The sequence below is a fragment of the Pseudophryne corroboree genome, chromosome 6, assembly GCF_028390025.1.
Source record: "Pseudophryne corroboree isolate aPseCor3 chromosome 6, aPseCor3.hap2, whole genome shotgun sequence".
NCBI lineage: Eukaryota > Metazoa > Chordata > Amphibia > Anura > Myobatrachidae > Pseudophryne > Pseudophryne corroboree.
Window position 1 is genome coordinate 37,832,522 of NC_086449.1, and position 21,030 is coordinate 37,853,551.

Below are 21,030 nucleotides of genomic sequence, written 5' to 3' on the forward strand. Positions count from 1 at the left end.
TATATTAGCCCATAACATGGAGTACTCCTTCCCTAGAGGTGGATGGTGTCTCACTGTGCGCTACCCGGCCTCCGGGTGTGTGTGGAAGAGGGTACGGATGAGGCGTTGGGGCAGGTGTACCAAGATGGCGGCCGCCGAAATTCCCCGGGCCTAACCGCCGTTACCATAGTGACTGAACTGGCTGTACGGGCGCAGGGGAGTGACGTCATTCGGCGGCCCCGGGAGCGGGCTTCCCATAGCACTACTCATATTATATATCTATATACTGTACTATCTGTATACACAGGCAGCAGCTCCCCTGTAATGTGAGTATATACAGTATATTATTATGCTATATACAGTGTGATGGATATATACTATCTGTATACACAGGCAGCAGCTCTCTTGTACTGTGAGTATATTATTATGCTATATACAGTGTGATGGATATATACTATCTGTATACACAGGCAGCAGCTCTCCTGTACTGTGAGTATATACAGTATATTATTATGCTATATACAGTGTGATGGATCTATACTATCTGCATACACAGGCAGCAGCTCTCCTGTAATGTGAGTGTATACAGTATATTATTACGCTATAAACAGTGTGATGGATATATACTATCTGTATACACAGGCAGCAGCTCTCCTGTACTGTGAGTATATACAGTATATTATTATGCTATATACAGTGTGATGGATCTATACTATCTGCATACACAGGCAGCAGCTCTCCTGTAATGTGAGTGTATACAGTATATTATTACGCTATAAACAGTGTGATGGATATATACTATCTGTATACACAGGCAGCAGCTCTCCTGTACTGTGAGTATATACAGTATATTATTATGCTATATACAGTGTGATGGATCTATACTATCTGCATACACAGGCAGCAGCTCTCCTGTAATGTGAGTGTATACAGTATATTATGCTATATACAGTGTGATGGATATATACTATCTGTATACACAGGCAGCAGCTCTCCTGTACTGTGAGTATATACAGTATATTATTACGCTATAAACAGTGTGATGGATATATACTATCTGTATACACAGGCAGCAGCTCTCCTATACTGTGAGTATATACAGTATATTATTATGCTATATACAGTGTGATGGATATATACTATCTGTATACACAGGCAGCAGCTCTCCTGTAATGTGAGTATATACAGTGTATTATTACGCTATATACAGTGTGATGGATCTATACTATCTGCATACACAGGCAGCAGCTCTCCTGTAATGTGAGTGTATACAGTATATTATGCTATATACAGTGTGATGGATATATACTATCTGTATACACAGGCAGCAGCTCTCCTGTACTGTGAGTATATACAGTATATTATTACGCTATAAACAGTGTGATGGATATATACTATCTGTATACACAGGCAGCAGCTCTCCTATACTGTGAGTATATACAGTATATTATTATGCTATATACAGTGTGATGGATATATACTATCTGTATACACAGGCAGCAGCTCTCCTGTAATGTGAGTATATACAGTGTATTATTACGCTATATACAGTGTGATGGATATATACTATCTGTATACACAGGCAGCAGCTCTCTTGTACTGTGAGTATATTATTATGCTATATACAGTGTGATGGATCTATACTATCTGCATACACAGGCAGCAGCTCTCCTGTAATGTGAGTGTATACAGTATATTATTATGCTATAAACAGTGTGATGGATATATACTATCTATATACACAGGCAGCAGCTCTCTTGTACTGTGAGTATATACAGTATATTATTATGCTATATACAGTGTGATGGATATATACTATCTGTATACACAGGCAGCAGCTCTCTTGTACTGTGAGTATATACAGTATATTATTATGCTATATACAGTGTGATGGATATTTACTATCTGTATACACAGGCAGCAGCTCTCCTGTACTGTGAGTGTATACAGTATATTATGCTATATACAGTGTGATGGATATATACTATCTGTATACACAGGCAGCAGCTCTCTTGTACTGTGAGTATATACAGTATATTATTATGCTATATACAGTGTGATGGATATTTACTATCTGTATACACAGGCAGCAGCTCTCCTGTACTGTGAGTGTATACAGTATATTATGCTATATACAGTGTGATGGATATATACTATCTGTATACACAGGCAGCAGCTCTCTTGTACTGTGAGTATATACAGTATATTATTATGCTATATACAGTGTGATGGATCTATAATATCTGCATACACAGGCAGCAGCTCTCCTGTAATGTGAGTGTATACAGTATATTATTACACTATAAACAGTGTGATGGATATATACTATCTGTATACACAGGCAGCAGCTCTCCTGTAATGTGAGTGTATACAGTATATTATTACGCTATATACAGTATACCAAAAACATGAGAGCTATCCATTATTTTTATATAGATGCATATAATTATATGTGTGAGCTAGCCTGCAACAGTTTGTTTATATGTCATTTCTGTGTCATGTTCTGCCTCTATGTACGGCGCTGTGGAACCTTTGTGGCGCCATAAAATAATAGTAATGTCCTTCCTCTTCTCCCCTCTCCAGCTCTCTCCCTCTCTCTCTCTTTTTTTCATGGCTCTTCCTCATGCGTTCTCTCTGCAGGATGCCTCCCTCCTCAGCGGCATAGAACCTCTTCCTCTGTCCTCTCCTACGTCTCCTCGTCGTTCCCTCACCAATTCCTCCTCTCCTCCACCTGTCCTGTTCTCCCCTTCTGACCCCTCCCTCAGGCGCTCATTCTCATCCGAGGTCACGGCTCAGCTCTACGCCTCTCTGAGACGCAGCCGGGAAGCGGACCAGGAGGAGGCTGAGAAGTTTCAAAGGACCCCCGGCCCGCAGGTATCAACCAGAGGTCTTGCCATGGCCACAGAGGTGGACGATCTGGCAGATGAGATGGAGAGGAGACTGCAGGAAGGCGTGGAGGCATCTGGACCAAAGGTTAGTAGTGACCTGCCCAGTCTGCGTGACCTCTCATTGCAAGTCAGCTACTGTTATAAGCAGCGGGCCCTGAATCTATAAATGTGGCCGATAGGTGACAAGAACCTCAACTACCTGAAATGATATTTGATAAGAGAATTTACTTGGGTCCACAAAGTTGTCCAGAACTTATTCTCCATTTAACAGTTGTGCGGCAAGATGGGTTCTGGTCACAAAAATATCGATTAATCCTGGTAATGTATAATTCTGCTCAGAAATGTTGAAATTAGGCCGCAGAAAATGACTGTCAGGCAATGAAAAGCTGGCTTCACACATAAACCATTTATTGTGAACCATCGATGGTTTGCATCACTCAATGGCCACCATAGACCGGCCGCTGGTCAAAAAAAAACCCGGGGCGGGGCTTAGCAGGTAGCTGGGGGGGGGGGGAGGGGGGCTAAGCGTGCAGAAAAAATATATATATTTGGTTCCACTCAGCCATCGATGGCAGAGAACTATTGGCTCTCTGTCATCACTGTCAAAACCATCGTCCATCGATGTTTGTCAATTATCAATGGTCGATGGCCATACCTAATATGTGTGTGGCAGGCATGATGAAGGTGCGCGTGATTAATGAGTGTTCTGCGCCACAGGAACCGTCTCCGTACATCTCGCAGATGGAGTCGTTGCGATATCACCTGAAGAACATGCTGACACTCAGCGACGCGGTGACCTCACATGGTGAGTGGCGGATGTTTTGTGTGTATGGCAGGGTGCGGGGGAGTCGCAAGCGCAATGTTAGTTTCATACACAATGTCTTCTTGCAGGAGACGCATCTGAAAAGAGATTGGAGCAAGAAAGTGACAGCACGAGTACCCTGCTGAGGTACGTGACAACTAGTCCAGCTGTCATGAGATTTCTGCCGCAGGGTACATAGGGTTTCCACAGGGAAACATCGGGGGGTGTAGTGGTGGACAAGGCATCCGGGCACCAAACAGTTAAAGCTTTAGCTGTCCCAGGATGCATAGCTTCACTCCTCCTATTAGTAGTGGAGATATATATATATATATATATATATATATAATATATATATATATATATATATATATATATATATATATACTTCCAGAACCAGAAAGACCGCCACTCGCTCCCTAAGGCATACACCAAGACGCCTGGGTTCCCTCTGCAGTAGGTGACAGACGGAAGGATGCAGAAACAGCGGCACTCTCGGGAGTGGAAGTCCTGCTGTTTCTGCATCCTTCTGTGTATAATATTCCACAGGCATTTGGCATTATCACTTTTATAATCCACAACTGCTGGGGCGCTCCAAACTCAGTGGCAACCCCCACAGGCAGTCTGCTTTCCCACATAGTAATGTTTGTTTGCTGGAAAAGGGACGTGTTTAGGCCGCAGCGTTGCTGTCTTAAATAAACGGGTTTATGCATTATATATCTGATAGGTATGACAGTGTGAATGTATAGCAGGGATCCTCTCTATATACTAGTGACCGCCCAATGTGTGCTTCTTCTCTCTTTATTTCTCTATCGTCCTAAGTGGATGCTGGGGTTCCTGAAAGGACCATGGGGAATAGCGGCTCCGCAGGAGACAGGGCACAAAAAAGTAAAGCTTTACTAGGTCAGGTGGTGTGCACTGGCTCCTCCCCCTATGACCCTCCTCCAGACTCCAGTTAGATTTTGTGCCCGAACGAGAAGGGTGCAATCTAGGTGGCTCTCCTAAAGAGCTGCTTAGAGAAAGTTTAGTTTAGGTTTTTTTCTTTACAGTGAGTCCTGCTGGCAACAGGATCACTGCAACGTGGGACTTAGGGGGAAAGTAGTAAACTCACCTGCATGCAGAGTGGATTTGCTGCTTGGCTACTGGACACCATTAGCTCCAGAGGGATCGAACACAGGCCCAGCCGTGGAGTCCGGTCCCGGAGCCGCGCCGCCGACCCCCTTGCAGATGCTGAAGCATGAAGAGGTCCGGAAACCGGCGGCTGAAGACTCCTCAGTCTTCATAAGGTAGCGCACAGCACTGCAGCTGTGCGCCATTTTCCTCTCAGCACACTTCACTGGGCAGTCACTGAGGGTGCAGAGCGCTGGGGGGGGGCGCTCTGAGAGGCAAATATAAACCTTATACAAGGCTAAAAATACCTCACATATAGCCCATAGGGGCTATATGGAGATATTTAACCCCTGCCTGACTGGAAAAATAGCGGGAGAAGAACCCGCCGAAAAAGGGGCGGGGCCTATCTCCTCAGCACACGGCGCCATTTTCTGTCACAGCTCCGCTGGTCAGAACGGCTCCCAGGTCTCTCCCCTGCACTGCACTACAGAAACAGGGTAAAACAGAGAGGGGGGGCACATTAATGGCTATATATATATATATATTAAAGCAGCTATAAGGGAGCACTTAATATAAGGATATCCCTTGTATATATAGCGCTTTGTGGTGTGTGCTGGCAGACTCTCCCTCTGTCTCCCCAAAAGGGCTAGTGGGTCCTGTCTTCATTAGAGCATTCCCTGTGAGTTTGCGGTGTGTGTCGGTACGTGGTGTCGACATGTATGAGGACGATATTGGTGTGGAGGCGGAGCAATTGCCAAATATGCAGATGTCACCCCCCAGGGGGTCGACACCAGAATGGATGCCTTTATTTGTGGAATTACGTGATGGTTTATCTTCCCTTAAACAGTCAGTTGAGGACATGAGGCGGCCGGACAATCAATTAATGCCTGTCCAGGCGCCTCAAACACCGTCAGGGGCTGTAAAACGCCCTTTGCCTCAGTCGGTCGACACAGACCCAGACACGGGCACTGATTCCAGTGACGACGGTAGAAATTCAAACGTATTTTCCAGTAGGGCCACACGTTATATGATTTTGGCAATGAAGGAGACGTTACATTTAGCTGATACTACAGATACCGTAAAACAGGGTATTATGTATGGTGTGAAAAAACTACAAACAGTTTTTCCTGAATCAGAAGAATTAAATGACGTGTGTGATGAAGCGTGGGTTGCTCCTGATAAAAAGTTGATAATTTCAAAAAAGTTATTGGCATTATACCCTTTCCCGCCAGAGGTTAGGGCGCGCTGGGAAACACCCCCTAAGGTGGACAAGGCGCTCACACGCTTATCCAAACAAGTGGCGTTACCCTCTCCTGAGACGGCCGCACTTAAGGATCCATCAGATAGAAAGATGGAAGTTATTCAAAAGAATATATACACACATGCAGGTGTTATACTACGACCAGCTATAGCAACTGCCTGGATGTGCAGTGCTGGAGTAGTTTGGTCAGAATCCCTGATTGAAAATATTGATACCCTAGATAGGGACAATGTTTTACTGTCGTTAGAACAAATAAAGGATGCATTTATCTATATGCGTGATGCACAGAGGGATATTTGCACACTGGCATCTCGGGTGAGTGCTATGTCCATTTCAGCCAGAAGAGCCTTATGGACACGACAGTGGACAGGCGATGCGGATTCAAAACGTCACATGGAGGTTTTGCCGTATAAAGGGGAGGAGTTATTTGGAGTTGGTCTATCAGACTTGGTGGCCACGGCTACTGCCGGGAAATCCACTTTTTTACCTCAAGTCACTCCCCAACAGAGAAAGGCACCGACCTTTCAACCGCAGCCTTTTCGCTCCTACAAAAATAAGAGAGCAAAGGGCTTGTCGTACCTGCCACGAGGCAGAGGAAGAGGGAAGAGACACCAACAGGCAGCTCCTTCCCAGGAACAGAAGCCCTCCCCGGCTCCTGCAAAAACCTCAGCATGACGCTGGGGCCTCTCAAGCGGACTCGGGGACAGTGGGGGGCCGTCTCAAAAATTACAGCGCGCAGTGGGCTCACTCGCAGGTAGACCCCTGGATCCTGCAGATAATATCTCAGGGGTACAGGTTGGAATTAGAGACGGATCCTCCTCATCGTTTCCTGAAGTCTGCCTTACCAACCGTCTCTTCCGAAAGGGAGAGGGTGTTGGAAGCCATTCACAAGCTGTACGCTCAGCAGGTGATAGTCAAAGTACCCCTATTACAACAAGGAAAGGGGTATTATTCCACTCTATTTGTGGTACCGAAGCCGGATGGCTCGGTAAGGCCTATTCTAAATCTGAAGTCCTTGAACCTCTACATAAAAAAGTTCAAGTTCAAGATGGAGTCACTCAGAGCAGTGATAGCGAACCTGGAAGAAGGGGACTTTATGGTATCCTTGGACATCAAGGATGCGTATCTACACGTTCCGATTTACCCCGCACACCAGGGGTACCTCAGGTTCATTGTTCAAAACTGTCACTATCAGTTTCAGACGCTGCCGTTCGGATTGTCCACGGCGCCTCGGGTCTTTACCAAGGTAATGGCCGAGATGATGATTCTTCTTCGAAGAAAAGGCGTATTAGTTATCCCATACTTGGACGATCTCCTAATAAGGGCAAGGTCCAGAGAACAGCTGGAGACAGCTTTAGCACTATCTCAAGAGGTGCTAAGACAACACGGGTGGATTCTGAATACTCCAAAATCCCATTTAATCCCGACAACTCGTCTGCTGTTCCTAGGAATGATTCTGGACACGGTTCAGAAAAAGGTTTTCCTTCCAGAGGAAAAAGCCAAGGAGTTATCCGATCTGGTCAGGAACCTCCTAAAACCAGGAAAAGTGTCAGTACATCAATGCACAAGAGTCCTGGGAAAAATGGTGGCTTCTTACGAAGCAATTCCATTCGGCAGATTCCATGCAAGAATATTCCAAAGGGATCTGTTGGACAAATGGTCAGGGTCGCATCTGCAGATGCACCTGCGAATAACCCTGTCACCAAAGACAAGGGTGTCACTTCTGTGGTGGTTGCAGAAGGCTCACCTATTAGAAGGCCGCAGATTCGGCATTCAGGATTGGATCCTGGTGACCACGGACGCCAGCCTGAGAGGCTGGGGAGCAGTCACACAAGGAAGAAACTTCCAGGGAGTGTGGTCGAGCCTGGAAAAGTCTCTTCACATAAACATTCTGGAACTAAGAGCAATCTACAATGCTCTAAGCCAGGCGGAACTTCTCCTGCAAGGAAAGCCGGTGTTGATTCAGTCGGACAACATCACGGCGGTCGCCCATGTAAACAGGCAGGGCGGCACAAGAAGCAGGAGTGCAATGGCAGAAGCTGCCAAGATTCTTCGCTGGGCGGAGAATCACGTGATAGCACTGTCAGCAGTGTTCATCCCGGGCGTGGACAACTGGGAAGCAGACTTCCTCAGCAGACACGATCTTCATCCGGGAGAGTGGGGTCTACATCCAGAAGTCTTCAACATGTTAATAGACCGTTGGGAAAGACCAATTGTAGACATGATGGCGTCTCGCCTCAACAAGAAACTGGACAAATATTGCGCCAGGTCAAGAGATCCACAGGCAATAGCTGTGGACGCACTGGTAACTCCTTGGGTGTACCAGTCAGTGTATGTGTTTCCTCCTCTGCCGCTCATACCAAAGGTATTGAAGATCATACGGCAAAGAAGAGTAAGAACAATACTAGTGGTTCCGGATTGGCCGAGAAGGACTTGGTATCCGGAACTTCAAGAGATGCTCACGGACGAACCGTGGCCTCTACCTCTGAGAAGGGACCTGCTACAGCAGGGTCCCTGTCTTTTTCAAGACTTACCGCGGCTGCGTTTGACGGCATGGCGGTTGAACGCCAGATCCTAAAAGGGAAAGGCATTCCAGAAGAAGTCATTCCTACCTTGATTAAGGCACGGAAGGAAGTCACCGTGAAACATTATCACCGCATTTGGCGAAAATATGTAGCGTGGTGCGAGGATCGGAGGGTTCCGACGGAGGAATTCCAACTGGGTCGTTTCCTACATTTCCTGCAATCAGGATTATCTATGGGTCTCAAATTGGGATCCATTAAGGTTCAAATTTCGGCCCTGTCAATATTCTTCCAAAAAGAATTGGCCTCTGTCCCTGAGGTCCAGACTTTTGTCAAGGGAGTACTGCATATACAGCCTCCTGTGGTGCCTCCGGTGGCACCGTGGGATCTAAATGTAGTTTTAGATTTCCTCAAATCCCATTGGTTTGAACCATTGAAAAAGGTGGATTTGAAATATCTCACATTGAAAGTGACTATGTTACTAGCCCTGGCCTCTGCCAGGAGAGTATCTGAATTGGCGGCTTTATCTTATAAAAGTCCTTATCTAATCTTCCATTCGGATAGGGCAGAACTGCGGACTCGTCCGCATTTTCTCCCTAAAGTGGTATCAGCATTTCATCTGAACCAACCTATTGTGGTGCCTGCGGCCACTAGCGACTTGGAGGACTCCAAGTTGTTGGACGTTGTCAGAGCCTTAAAAATATACATTGCAAGGACGGCTGGAGTCAGAAAATCTGACTCGCTGTTTATATTGTATGCACCCAACAAGTTGGGCGCACCTGCTTCTAAGCAGTCGATTGCTCGTTGGATTTGTAACACAATTCAACTTGCACATTCTGTGGCAGGCCTGCCACAGCCTAAAACTGTAAAAGCCCACTCCACAAGGAAGGTGGGCTCATCTTGGGCGGCTGCCCGAGGGGTCTCGGCATTACAACTCTGCCGAGCAGCTACGTGGTCGGGGGAGAACACGTTTGTAAAATTTTACAAATTTGATACCCTGGCAAAGGAGGACCTGGAGTTCTCTCATTCGGTGCTGCAGAGTCATCCGCACTCTCCCGCCCGTTTGGGAGCTTTGGTATAATCCCCATGGTCCTTTCAGGAACCCCAGCATCCACTTAGGACGATAGAGAAAATAAGAATTTACTTACCGATAATTCTATTTCTCGGAGTCCGTAGTGGATGCTGGGCGCCCATCCCAAGTGCGGATTATCTGCAATACTTGTACATAGTTATTGTTAACTAATTCGGGTTATTGTTAAGGAGCCATCTTTAAGAGGCCCTTTCTGTTGTCATACTGTTAACTGGGTTTAGATCACAAGTTGTACGGTGTGATTGGTGTGGCTGGTATGAGTCTTACCCGGGATTCAAAATGCCTCCCTTATTGTGTATGCTCGTCCGGGCACAGTACCTAACTGGAGTCTGGAGGAGGGTCATAGGGGGAGGAGCCAGTGCACACCACCTGACCTAGTAAAGCTTTACTTTTTTGTGCCCTGTCTCCTGCGGAGCCGCTATTCCCCATGGTCCTTTCAGGAACCCCAGCATCCACTACGGACTCCGAGAAATAGAATTATCGGTAAGTAAATTCTTATTTTCTTAGTGCCTACCCTGGGCAGGACCTGTCACCTCCATTGTCTCTCGCTGGTCTGGAGGGTCTCTTCCCTCGTTATTCCACCCTGTATAATGCAGCCCCCTCTCTGCCTGACCTGCACCTAAGAGATGCCCTTGAGAAAGAGACTACACGTCGCAAGGTATGCCCAGCCATTATATCTCATGCCTTACGAGTCCCGGCCACTGTTTGCACTGTATCCTGTCTCTCCCTATCCTTATCCATGCCTGCTCGTCTGCATTCTCCGCCTCTTTTTACTCTTTTGCTCTCTATCTCTTTTTCTTTGCATTACTTTCTGACATTCCTGCTCACTTTCTCAGTCTGTCTCTTGCACTCTCTTTACATTCCTTTGCTCCCGTGCACACTCCCACCCCCCCCTCCCCCTCTCATTTCTGTCATCTGTCATGACTCCGGATCAGCTGTTAAGCCTCTGTGCCAGTGAATCCTGTTAATGCATCACGTGGGGACAGCCTGAATTAAATCCATTCGGTTCTCTGCTAATTACTCTAGATCCCCTCCTCCCCTCCCCCACCATCCCCTCCCACCTCCACCAAGAGGGTGTCCCTAGCTGGACATGCTTACAATGGCATTCTGCACCTCTCCCTCACCAGCACCTGGAGCGTCACATCCAGAAGCTACAGAACGAGATGCTGGAACTACAGCAGAGGGTGTCGGTGACTGTGGCAGCCGACCGCAGGAAGGACACCATGATCCAGCAGCTGGACCAGGTAATCCTACAGCTTCTTGTGTGTCTATCAGGGGAGATGTATCAAACCTTGGAGGAAGTTAAAGTTCCATCCAGACTGCTTCTGTCATTTTTCAAGGACAGCTCTGGCAGTGAGAAGCGGATTGGTCGGTACTTTATCTCTCTCCACTTTATCTCACACCAAGGTTCGATAGATCTCTCCCTATGACAGTCCGCAGCCATATAGCGACAAAGGGTGCCAGCTTTACTTCCAGGCCATGACTGAAGATAAGTTCCTGCAGCAGGGAACTCGTCTGACTTGTATTACGGTGTGTGCATCGGCTGCGTGGTTTGTGAGTGAACCGGTGTTCAGCCAATGAAATCGCTGGCAAGCAGTGACATCACTGCCCCATGAATATTGGTTCAGCCCACAAAATGGTTGAATCCAGTGTCCAAGGGGGTGTCATTCGAATTTGTTTTCTACCTTTCAGTTTTTAAAGGTGAAGTGTGTGACATCAGAAAGCAGCATATAGTAGCATGGGTCAGATCGGATCGGGTATGAACTCACAGTACAGTATTGGCTGATGCTACCAGCCTGGTTATCACAGTGGTCACGTGTCTGTTTCTGTTCTACATTTATTGATCGAAAATAATGGCTTTGTATAACGAGGCCTATCTGGCGGTACTTCATGCAAAGGCTGTTCCCCACAGACGCTGGCCTTGGTGGTGGGTGGCTGGAAGCAGCAGGAGCAGCAGAGAGAGGAGACCCTGCGCCACCTGAGACGAGAGAAGGAGGAGGCAGAGCAGGCCAGATCCAAAGACCAAGAGGTGAGTGAGGGTCCCGCTGTCTGGGTAATGATCCCCGCACTCACTCTGTACCAATCCACTCCTCCTCTGTTCTCCAGACTCTGACTCAGGTGCGGAAGGAGCTTGCCCAGGCCCATGAGTCTCTGTCCAGAGACAGCCAGGCAGCAGAGGAGCGGCAGAGAGAGCTGCAGAGGCTGGTGAGTGACCGGAGTGTCCCCCCTTTGGGAGCTTCGCCCCCTGATGCTGCTAGCTGAAGCCACGTCCACTGGAAAACTTGTATCGGTCAGACAGTAGGTTCTCTTTCATGCAGGCGGAGGAGCAGGCCGCCCGAGTGTCTCAGCTTCAGGCAGAATGTGAGGCCGGAGAAGAGGCCAGAGCGGACCAGCGGAGGGAGCTGGAGTCTCTACACCACCGAATGCAGGAGCAGCAGAGATCCTGGGCGGAGAGGGAGCAAGAGCTGCAGGAAGAGAGCAGGCGGTTGCAGGAGGAAGGGAGGAGAGAGCTGGAAAAGGAGAAGGTAAGAAAGTAGAAACGTGTCTCGTCCAGGATGTCTCTAAAGCAGGGGAGGGCAGTAAGCGGCCATCCAGCTGCTGTTGGACTACACATCCCAGCACGCCCTATGCCTGGGCAGTTTGTGACTCTCCACCTCCAGGGAATATACCCAGGGCTCAGAGGCTTGGTCTGTTTGGTACTCCCTCGCAGACTGTGCTTCAGTACCAACTGATTTTATGCAGTTCATGATGGAACTTGTAGTTCCACAGTAGCTGGAGAGACACCGGTTGCACACCTGCACTCTGGAACCATATGCTGGCTTTGTACTGTCCTTACTAGGTAAAGGTTACATCCTCCTCCTCTTCCTCCCCGCAGGCGCTGACTCAGCAGGAGACCCAGAAGTCTCAGCAGTGGCAGCTGGCCCTCTCCTCCCTGCAGGGAGAAGTCCTCCGTCTGGAGCGGGAGCTGCAAGCCTCGTACAGGGAGAGAGACACTCTGCAGATGGAGCTCAACTTAGAGAAGGTAACAGACAATCAGAGTGATGATCCCACATGACACTAATACAGAGGAGACCTCACTATAGGACCTCATAGTATGTGACATCCGGCCTGTTCATTGCCACAGTCCCATGAAGCGGCCCCTGGCCATATTACAAGGTAGAACGGGACAGGTCACTGACCTGCCGTAGCAGGTGCTGTCAGCCCGGTCCCCTCACCCGCTTTCCACTGCCTCTCGTTTATTGTGTCTTCTGCCCACAGGCACGGAATGAGTCGGAGAAGGTGCGGCTAGAGAGCGAGCACAAGATGCGATTGGAGGAGACGGTCGCAGAGCGGCTGACTGCGCTTCATGAGGAAAGCGCTCAGCACTTGTGCACAGTTAGAGAACAACACAGGTATGGGGTAGCAAAGCCTGAGGCATGGGGTAGCAAAGCCTGAGGCACGGGGTGACTGAGACCTGAACTTTAGACAGCAGAGTGATGGGAAGGACTGTCCGTGTGTATGAGGGACATAGGAAGCAGAGTGACGGGAAGGACTATCCGCGTGTGTGAGCGTCATAGGGAGCAGAGTGACGGGAAGGACTGTCCGTGTGTATGACCGTCATAGGGAGCAAAATGACGGGAAGGACTATCCGCGTGTATGAGGGACAAAGGGAGCAGAGTGACTGGAAGGACTGTCCGCGTGTATGTGCATCATAGGGAGCAGAGTGACGGGAAGGACTATCCGTGTGTATGAGCGTCATAGGGAGCAGAGTGACGGGAAGGACTATCCGCTTGTATGAGGGACATAGGGAGCAGAGTGACGGGAAGGACTATCCGCTTGTATGACCGTCATAGGGAGCAGAGTGACGGGAAGGACTATCCGTGTGTATGACCGTCATAGGGAGCAGAGTGACGGGAAGGACTATCCGTGTGTATGACCGTCATAGGGAGCAAAATGACGGGAAGGACTATCCGTGTGTATGAAGGACATAGGGAGCAGAGTGACGGGAAGGACTATCCACGTGTATGTGTGTCATAGGGAGCAGAGTGACGGGAAGGACTATCCGCTTGTATGAGGGACATAGGGAGCAGAGTGACGGGAAGGACTATCCGCTTGTATGACCGTCATAGGGAGCAAAATGACGGGAAGGACTATCCGCGTGTATGAGGGACATAGGGAGCAGAGTGACGGGAAGGACTATCCACGTGTATGTGTGTCATAGGGAGCAGAGTGACGGGAAGGACTATCTGCGTGTATGACCGTCATAGGGAGCAGAGTGCCGGGAAGGACTATCCGTGTGTATGAGGGACATAGGGAGCAGAGTGACGGGAAGGACTATCCGTGTGTATGAGCGTCATAGGGAGCTGAGTGACGGGAAGGACTATCCGCTTGTATGAGGGACATAGGGAGCAGAGTGACGGGAAGGACTATCCGCTTGTATGAGCGTCATAGGGAGCTGAGTGACGGGAAGGACTATCCGCTTGTATGAGGGACATAGGGAGCAGAGTGACTGGAAGGACTATCCGCGTGTATGTGCATCATAGGGAGCAGAGTGACGGGAAGGACTATCTGCGTGTATGACCGTCATAGGGAGCAGAGTGACGGGAAGGACTATCCATGTGTATGAGCGTCATAGGGAGCAGAGTGACGGGAAGGACTATCCGCGTGTATGAGGGACATAGGGAGCAGAGTGACGGGAAGGACTATCCGCGTGTATGAGCGTCATAGGGAGCAAAATGACGGGAAGGACTATCCATGTGTATGAGCGTCATAGGGAGCAGAGTGACTGGAAGGACTATCCGCGTGTATGAGGCACATATGGAGCACAGTGACGGGAAGGACTATCCGCGTGTATGAGCGTCATAGGGAGCAGAGTGACGGGAAGGACTATCCGCGTGTATGAGCGTCATAGGGAGCAGAGTGACGGGAAGGACTATCCGCGTGTATGAGCGTCATAGGGAGCAAAATGACGGGAAGGACTATCCGCGTGTATGAGGGACATAGGGAGCAGAGTGACGGGAAGGACTATCCATGTGTATGAGCGTCATAGGGAGCAGAGTGATGGAAGGACTATCCGCGTGTTTGAGCGTCATAGGGAGCAGAGTGACTGGAAGGACTATCCATGTGTATGAGGGACATAGGGAGCAGAGTGACGGGAAGGACTATCCATGTGTATGAGCGTCATAGGGAGCAAAATGACGGGAAGGACTATCCATGTGTATGAGCGTCATAGGGAGTAGAGTGACGGGAAGGACTATCCGCGTGTATGAGCATCACAGGGAGCAGAGTGACGGGAAGGACTATCCATGTGTATGAGGGACATAGGGAGCAGAGTGACTGGAAGGACTATCCATGTGTATGAGGGACATAGGGAGCAGAGTGACTGGAAGGACTATCCATGTGTATGAGGGACATAGGGAGCAGAGTGACGGAAAGGACTATCCGCGTGTATGAGCGTCATAGGGAGCAGAGTGACTGGAAGGACTATCCGCGTGTATGAGCGTCATAGGGAGCAGAGTGACGGGAAGGACTATCCGCGTGTATGAGCGTCATAGGGAGCAGAGTGACAGGAAGGACTATCCGCTTGTATGAGCGACATAGGGAGCAAAATGACGGGAAGGACTATCCATGTGTATGAGCTTCATAGGGAGCAGAGTGACTGGAAGGACTATCCGCGTGTATGAGGGACATAGGGAGCAAAATGACGAGAAGGACTATCCATGTGTATGAGCGTCATAGGGAGTGGAGTGACGGGAAGGACCATCCACCTGTATGAGCGTCATAGGAAGCAGAGTGAGTGGAAGGACTATCTGCGTGTATGAGGGACATAGGGAGCAGAGTGACGGGAAGGACTATCCATGTGTATGAGGGACATAGGGAGCAGAGTGACGGGAAGGACTATCCGCGTGTATGAGCGTCATAGGGAGCAGAGTGACTGGAAGGACTATCTGCGTGTATGAGGGACATAGGGAGCAGAGTGATGGGAAGGACTATCCATGTGTATGAGGGACATAGGGAGCAGAGTGACAGGAAGGACTATCCGTGTGTATGAGCGTCATAGGGAGCAAAATGACGGGAAGGACTATCCGCGTGTATGAGGGACATAGGGAGAAGAGTGACGGGAAGGACTATCCATGTGTATGAGGGACATAGGGAGTAGAGTGACGGGAAGGACTATCCGTGTGTATGAGCGTCATAGGGAGCAAAATGACGGGAAGGACTATCCGCGTGTATGAGGGACATAGGGAGCAGAGTGACGGGAAGGACTATCCGCGTGTATGAGCGTCATAGGGAGCAGAGTGACGGGAAGGACAATCCTTGTGTATGAGGGACATAGGGAGCAGAGTGACGGGAAGGACTATCCGTGTGTATGAGCGTAGGGAGCAGAGTGACGGGAAGGACTATCCGCGTGTATGAGCGTCATAGGGTGCAAAGTGGCGGGAAGGACTATCCGCGTGTATGAGTGTCATAGGGAGCATAGTGACGGGAAGGACTATCCATGTGTATGAAGGACATAGGGAGCAGAGTGACGGGAAGGACCGTCCACGTGTATGAGCGTCATAGGGAGCAGAGTGACGGGAAGGACTGTCCGCGTGTATGAGCGTCATAGGAAGCAGAGTGACGGGAAGGACTATCCATGTGTATGAGGGACATAGGGAGCAGAGTGACGGGAAGGACTATCCATGTGTATGAGCGTCATAGGGAGCAGAGTGATGGGAATGACTATACATGTGTATGAGCGTCATAGGGAGCAGAGTGATGGGAAGGACTATCCGCGTGTTTGATCGTCATAGGGAGCAGAGTGACTGGAATGACTATCCATGTGTATGAGGGACATAGGGAGCAGAGTGACTGGAAGGACTATCCGCGTGTATGAGCGTCATAGGGAGCGGAGTGACGGAAAGGACTATCCGCGTGTATGAGTGTCATAGGGAGCAGAGTGACGGGAAGGACTATCCATGTGTATGAAGGACATAGGGAGCAGAGTGACGGGAAGGACCGTCCACGTGTATGAGCGTCATAGGGAGCAGAGTGACGGGAAGGACTGTCCGCGTGTATGAGCGTCATAGGAAGCAGAGTGACGGGAAGGGCTATCCATGTGTATGAGCGTCATAGGGAGCAGAGTGATGGGAATGACTATCCATGTGTATGAGCGTCATAGGGAGCAGAGTGATGGGAAGGACTATCCGCGTGTTTGATCGTCATAGGGAGCAGAGTGACGGGAAGGACTATCCGCGTGTATGAGCGTCATAGGGTGCAAAGTGGCGGGAAGGACTATCCGCGTGTATGAGTGTCATAGGGAGCATAGTGACGGGAAGGACTATCCATGTGTATGAAGGACATAGGGAGCAGAGTGACGGGAAGGACCGTCCACGTGTATGAGCGTCATAGGGAGCAGAGTGACGGGAAGGACTGTCCGCGTGTATGAGCGTCATAGGAAGCAGAGTGACGGGAAGGACTATCCATGTGTATGAGGGACATAGGGAGCAGAGTGACGGGAAGGACTATCCATGTGTATGAGCGTCATAGGGAGCAGAGTGATGGGAATGACTATCCATGTGTATGAGCGTCATAGGGAGCAGAGTGATGGGAAGGACTATCCGCGTGTTTGATCGTCATAGGGAGCAGAGTGACTGGAATGACTATCCATGTGTATGAGGGACATAGGGAGCAGAGTGACGGGAAGGACTATCTGCGTGTATGAGCGTCATAGGGAGCAGAGTGACGGGAAGGACTATCCGTGTGTATGAGGGACATAGGAAGCAGAGTGACTGGAAGGACTATCCGCGTGTATGAGGGACATAGGGAGCAGAGTGACGGGAAGGACTATCCGCGTGTATGAGGGACATAGGGAGCAGAATGACGGGAAGGACTATCCGCGTGTTTGAGCGTCATAGGGAGCATTGTGACTGGAAGGACTGTACGCGTGTATGAGCGTCATATGGAGCAGAGTGAAGAGAAGGACTATCCACGTGTATGAGCGTCATATGGAGCAGAGTGACGAGAAGGACTATCCACGTGTATGAGCGTCATAGGGAGCTGAGTGATAGGAAGGACTATCCGCGTATATGAGCGTCATAGGGAGCTGAGTGACGGGAAGGACTATCCGCGTGTATGAGCGTTATAGGGAGCAGAGTGACGGGAAGGACTATCCGCGTGTATGAGCGTCATAGGGAGCTGAGTGACGGGAAGGACTATCCGCGTGTATGAGCGTCATAGGGAGCAGAGTGACTGGAAGGACTATCCGCGTGTATGAGCGTCATAGGGAGCAGAGTGACGGAAAGGACTATCCGCGTGTATGAGCGTCATAGGGAGCTGAGTGATAGGAAGGACTATCCGCGTATATGAGCGTCATAGGGAGCTGAGTGACGGGAAGGACTATCCGCGTGTATGAGCGTCATAGGGAGCAGAGTGACGGGAAGGACTATCCGCGTGTATGAGCGTCATAGGGAGCAGAGTGACGGAAAGGACTATCCGCGTGTATGAGCGTCATAGGGAGCAGAGTGACTGGAAGGACTATCCGCGTGTATGAGCGTCATAGGGAGCTGAGTGATAGGAAGGACTATCCGCGTATATGAGCGTCATAGGGAGCTGAGTGACGGGAAGGACTATCCGCGTGTATGAGCGTTATAGGGAGCAGAGTGACGGGAAGGACTATCCGCGTGTATGAGCGTCATAGGGAGCAGAGTGACTGGAAGGACTATCCGCGTGTATGAGCGTCATAGGGAGCAGAGTGACGGTTAGGACTAGCCGTGTGTATATGCGACATAGGGAGCAGAGTGACGGGAAGGACTATCCATGTGTATGAAGGACATAGGGAGCAGAGTGACGGTTAGGACTAGCCGTGTGTATATGCGACATAGGGAGCAGAGTGACGGGAAGGACTGTCCGTGTATGTGAGCGACATAGGGACTATACTTGTGGGTCTTCTCACCTCAAGTCATCTTTCCCAAAACTTAGGAGACAGCTATTAGACCTCACCTCTCAGCACGAGACAGAACTGTCCAACCAGCTGTCTCAGTTCAAATCTGAGTTACAGGAACGAGAGAGGCGTCACCGAGAGGTCATCATGGATTATGAACTCCAGTGAGTGTCTCAATCTTGTAGCGTGTATTTCCCTGCATGTTACCCTGCTGTGGGAGGAGCACACTCTTATCTACCTTTTAGTCTGTGTCCCCTATCAGTCCTTGTCGCCCTCTAGTAGGAAGGGCCACCTCAGAACATAGAAGGGTTCCATTCTCCTCTTCCCTGTCACCCTAGACTGTCTCGCTCAGATGAGCGATGTCAGGAGCTGTCGCGGGCTGTCCACCGGCTGGAGATCGAGCGAGCGCAGAAGTTGTCCCAGCTACAAGACGTCATGAAGAGTCACTGGAGTCAGGCCCTGCAAGTGCTCACTGCCAAGGTGAAGGGTTTTATTCTAGAGCTATATATACATATATGTACAGTGTCCGTACATCTTTATCCAGACATGTAACTAAACAGCAACCCAATCTTCTTCTGTGTCTCAGGATCCCTCCGAAGGCTCATCACTCGTCCTGCCTGCTCAGCAGACAGACCCTGACAGACAGTGGCCCTTCCTGCAAACCAGAGATGGTGGATACGGCGAGACCAGTGATCAGACAAGGCTTGGGGCAGCAGGAGCGGGCAACTCGATTGGCCGTGCCGGCTCAAATATAGTGACTGATAGAAGCAGCCAGAACACAGCCGGTGGTAGCCACCTTGGGTTGAGTAGAAACCAGCATGCAGAAGACAGTGACGGAACCACACAGCAGGCATTTGGCAGTGGACAACTCGCGCAGAACAGTGGCTCAGACCTGATTAACTTCACAGATAATCAAAACATTGTCCATCAGAGCCACTTACAGGAGCCAAGTCCTAGATTCTTCAAGGATGGCAACCAGATAAGCAACAAAGCTATGATGGCTAATGATGCTGGTGGACTGTCCTATATAGATGGCTGCCAGTCACGTGATAAGGTAAGTCAGAAGGCCAAAGTCCCAGCAACGGCAGACTCCACCTGCCAAAGTCTTCTCAATAGTGGCAGCTTCCAGCCCGGTGGTCCGGACAAACCCCAGCAAAGTGCGGACGGTGACTCAAGCAGGAAATATACCTTTGGTGACTATATAAAGGAACCATACGGTCAGTCTGTGATGGTTATTGACCAAAACCCGGTCTATTCAGAGAAGAGCCGTTTTAATATTGCCAGTTGCCAATACAAGAACTCCAGTGGTCATTCTGATAGCCAAAGTCAGCCAGTGATGTTAGGAGATGATAGTGGGCGAAACCTTGTAAACTATAACCACATCCTGGAGGAGATCCGTCAGTCCATGATGGATAGGCAGAACATCCTGAACCTTATTGGTAGTAGCCAGTTCGGGGACTTGGCTGACCATTCTTTTGCAATTAGTCATAGCCAGCCTACGACACTAAGGGACAGTAGAAGTAGCCAGAACCCTGACACCCGTGCCCACGCCAAAGAGGAAGTCAGTCAACCCATGATTGTCTTTAGCCACCAGAAGGATATCGGTAGCCTCAATGCTCGCACAAGCCACCATCAGGCCCCTGTAATCGTTCCTCACCTCAGCCACATATACAAGGAGTCCAACCAAGGTCACAGCCGCCAGTTTGGAATCCAGTCTGGCCATCAAGAGGACTCTATTGGGAGTCACCGACCAAGTCGCAGGGTCACTGACCATGAAGAAAGGTTCTACCCCATGCAAGTGGAAGATCTGAGTCACAGCTTCGGCAGCCACCACGGTTTCTTCCCTCTGGAGCCACAGGCGGACAGCACCATGACTGGCACGGGTGAGTCTGATCTCCCACACACAATTTACTAGGGCCCAGGGGTGTCACTGGGTTACTAAGCCGATTTTTCTCTATCGTCCTAGTGGATGCTGGGGTTCCTGAAAGGACCATGGGGAATAGCGGCTCCGCAGGAGACAGGGCACAAAAAGTAAAGCTTTAGGATCAGGTGGTGTGCACTGGCTCCTCCCCCTATGACCCTCCTCCAAGCCTCAGTTAGATTTTTGTGCCCGGCCGAGAAGGGTGCAATCTAGGTGGCTCTCCTAAAGAGCTGCTTAGAAAAGTTTAGCTTAGGTTTTTTATTTTACAGTGAGTCCTGCTGGCAACAGGATCACTGCAACGAGGGACTTAGGGGAGAAGAAGTGAACTCACCTGCGTGCAGGATGGATTGGCTTCTTGGCTACTGGACATTAGCTCCAGAGGGACGATCACAGGTACAGCCTGGATGGTCACCGGAGCCTCGCCGCCGGCCCCCTTGCAGATGCTGAAACGAGAAGAGGTCCAGAATCGGCGGCAGAAGACTCCTCAGTCTTCTTAAGGTAGCGCACAGCACTGCAGCTGTGCGCCATTTTCCTCTCAGCACACTTCACACGGCAGTC

The 21,030-nt window shown here is 49.7% G+C and overlaps 1 protein-coding gene across 1 annotated transcript in view; it reads left to right on the forward strand.

Annotated features, from left to right (window-relative positions):
• The first annotated feature begins 219 nt into the window (after positions 1-219).
• Positions 220-21,030, forward strand: part of CNTROB (centrobin, centriole duplication and spindle assembly protein) — a 35,079-nt gene continuing 14,268 nt past the window's right edge. Inside the window, exons 1-14 of the mRNA XM_063930863.1 lie at positions 220-305; positions 2,563-2,952; positions 3,585-3,672; positions 3,759-3,816; positions 10,157-10,307; positions 10,777-10,893; positions 11,562-11,678; positions 11,756-11,854; positions 11,968-12,174; positions 12,525-12,671; positions 12,908-13,041; positions 18,590-18,715; positions 18,890-19,031; positions 19,138-20,434. Of these exons, the coding sequence (XP_063786933.1) occupies positions 2,590-2,952; positions 3,585-3,672; positions 3,759-3,816; positions 10,157-10,307; positions 10,777-10,893; positions 11,562-11,678; positions 11,756-11,854; positions 11,968-12,174; positions 12,525-12,671; positions 12,908-13,041; positions 18,590-18,715; positions 18,890-19,031; positions 19,138-20,434 (3,046 nt within the window). The 5' untranslated portion in view covers positions 220-305; positions 2,563-2,589. The remainder of the gene's footprint in view (positions 306-2,562; positions 2,953-3,584; positions 3,673-3,758; positions 3,817-10,156; positions 10,308-10,776; positions 10,894-11,561; positions 11,679-11,755; positions 11,855-11,967; positions 12,175-12,524; positions 12,672-12,907; positions 13,042-18,589; positions 18,716-18,889; positions 19,032-19,137; positions 20,435-21,030) is intronic.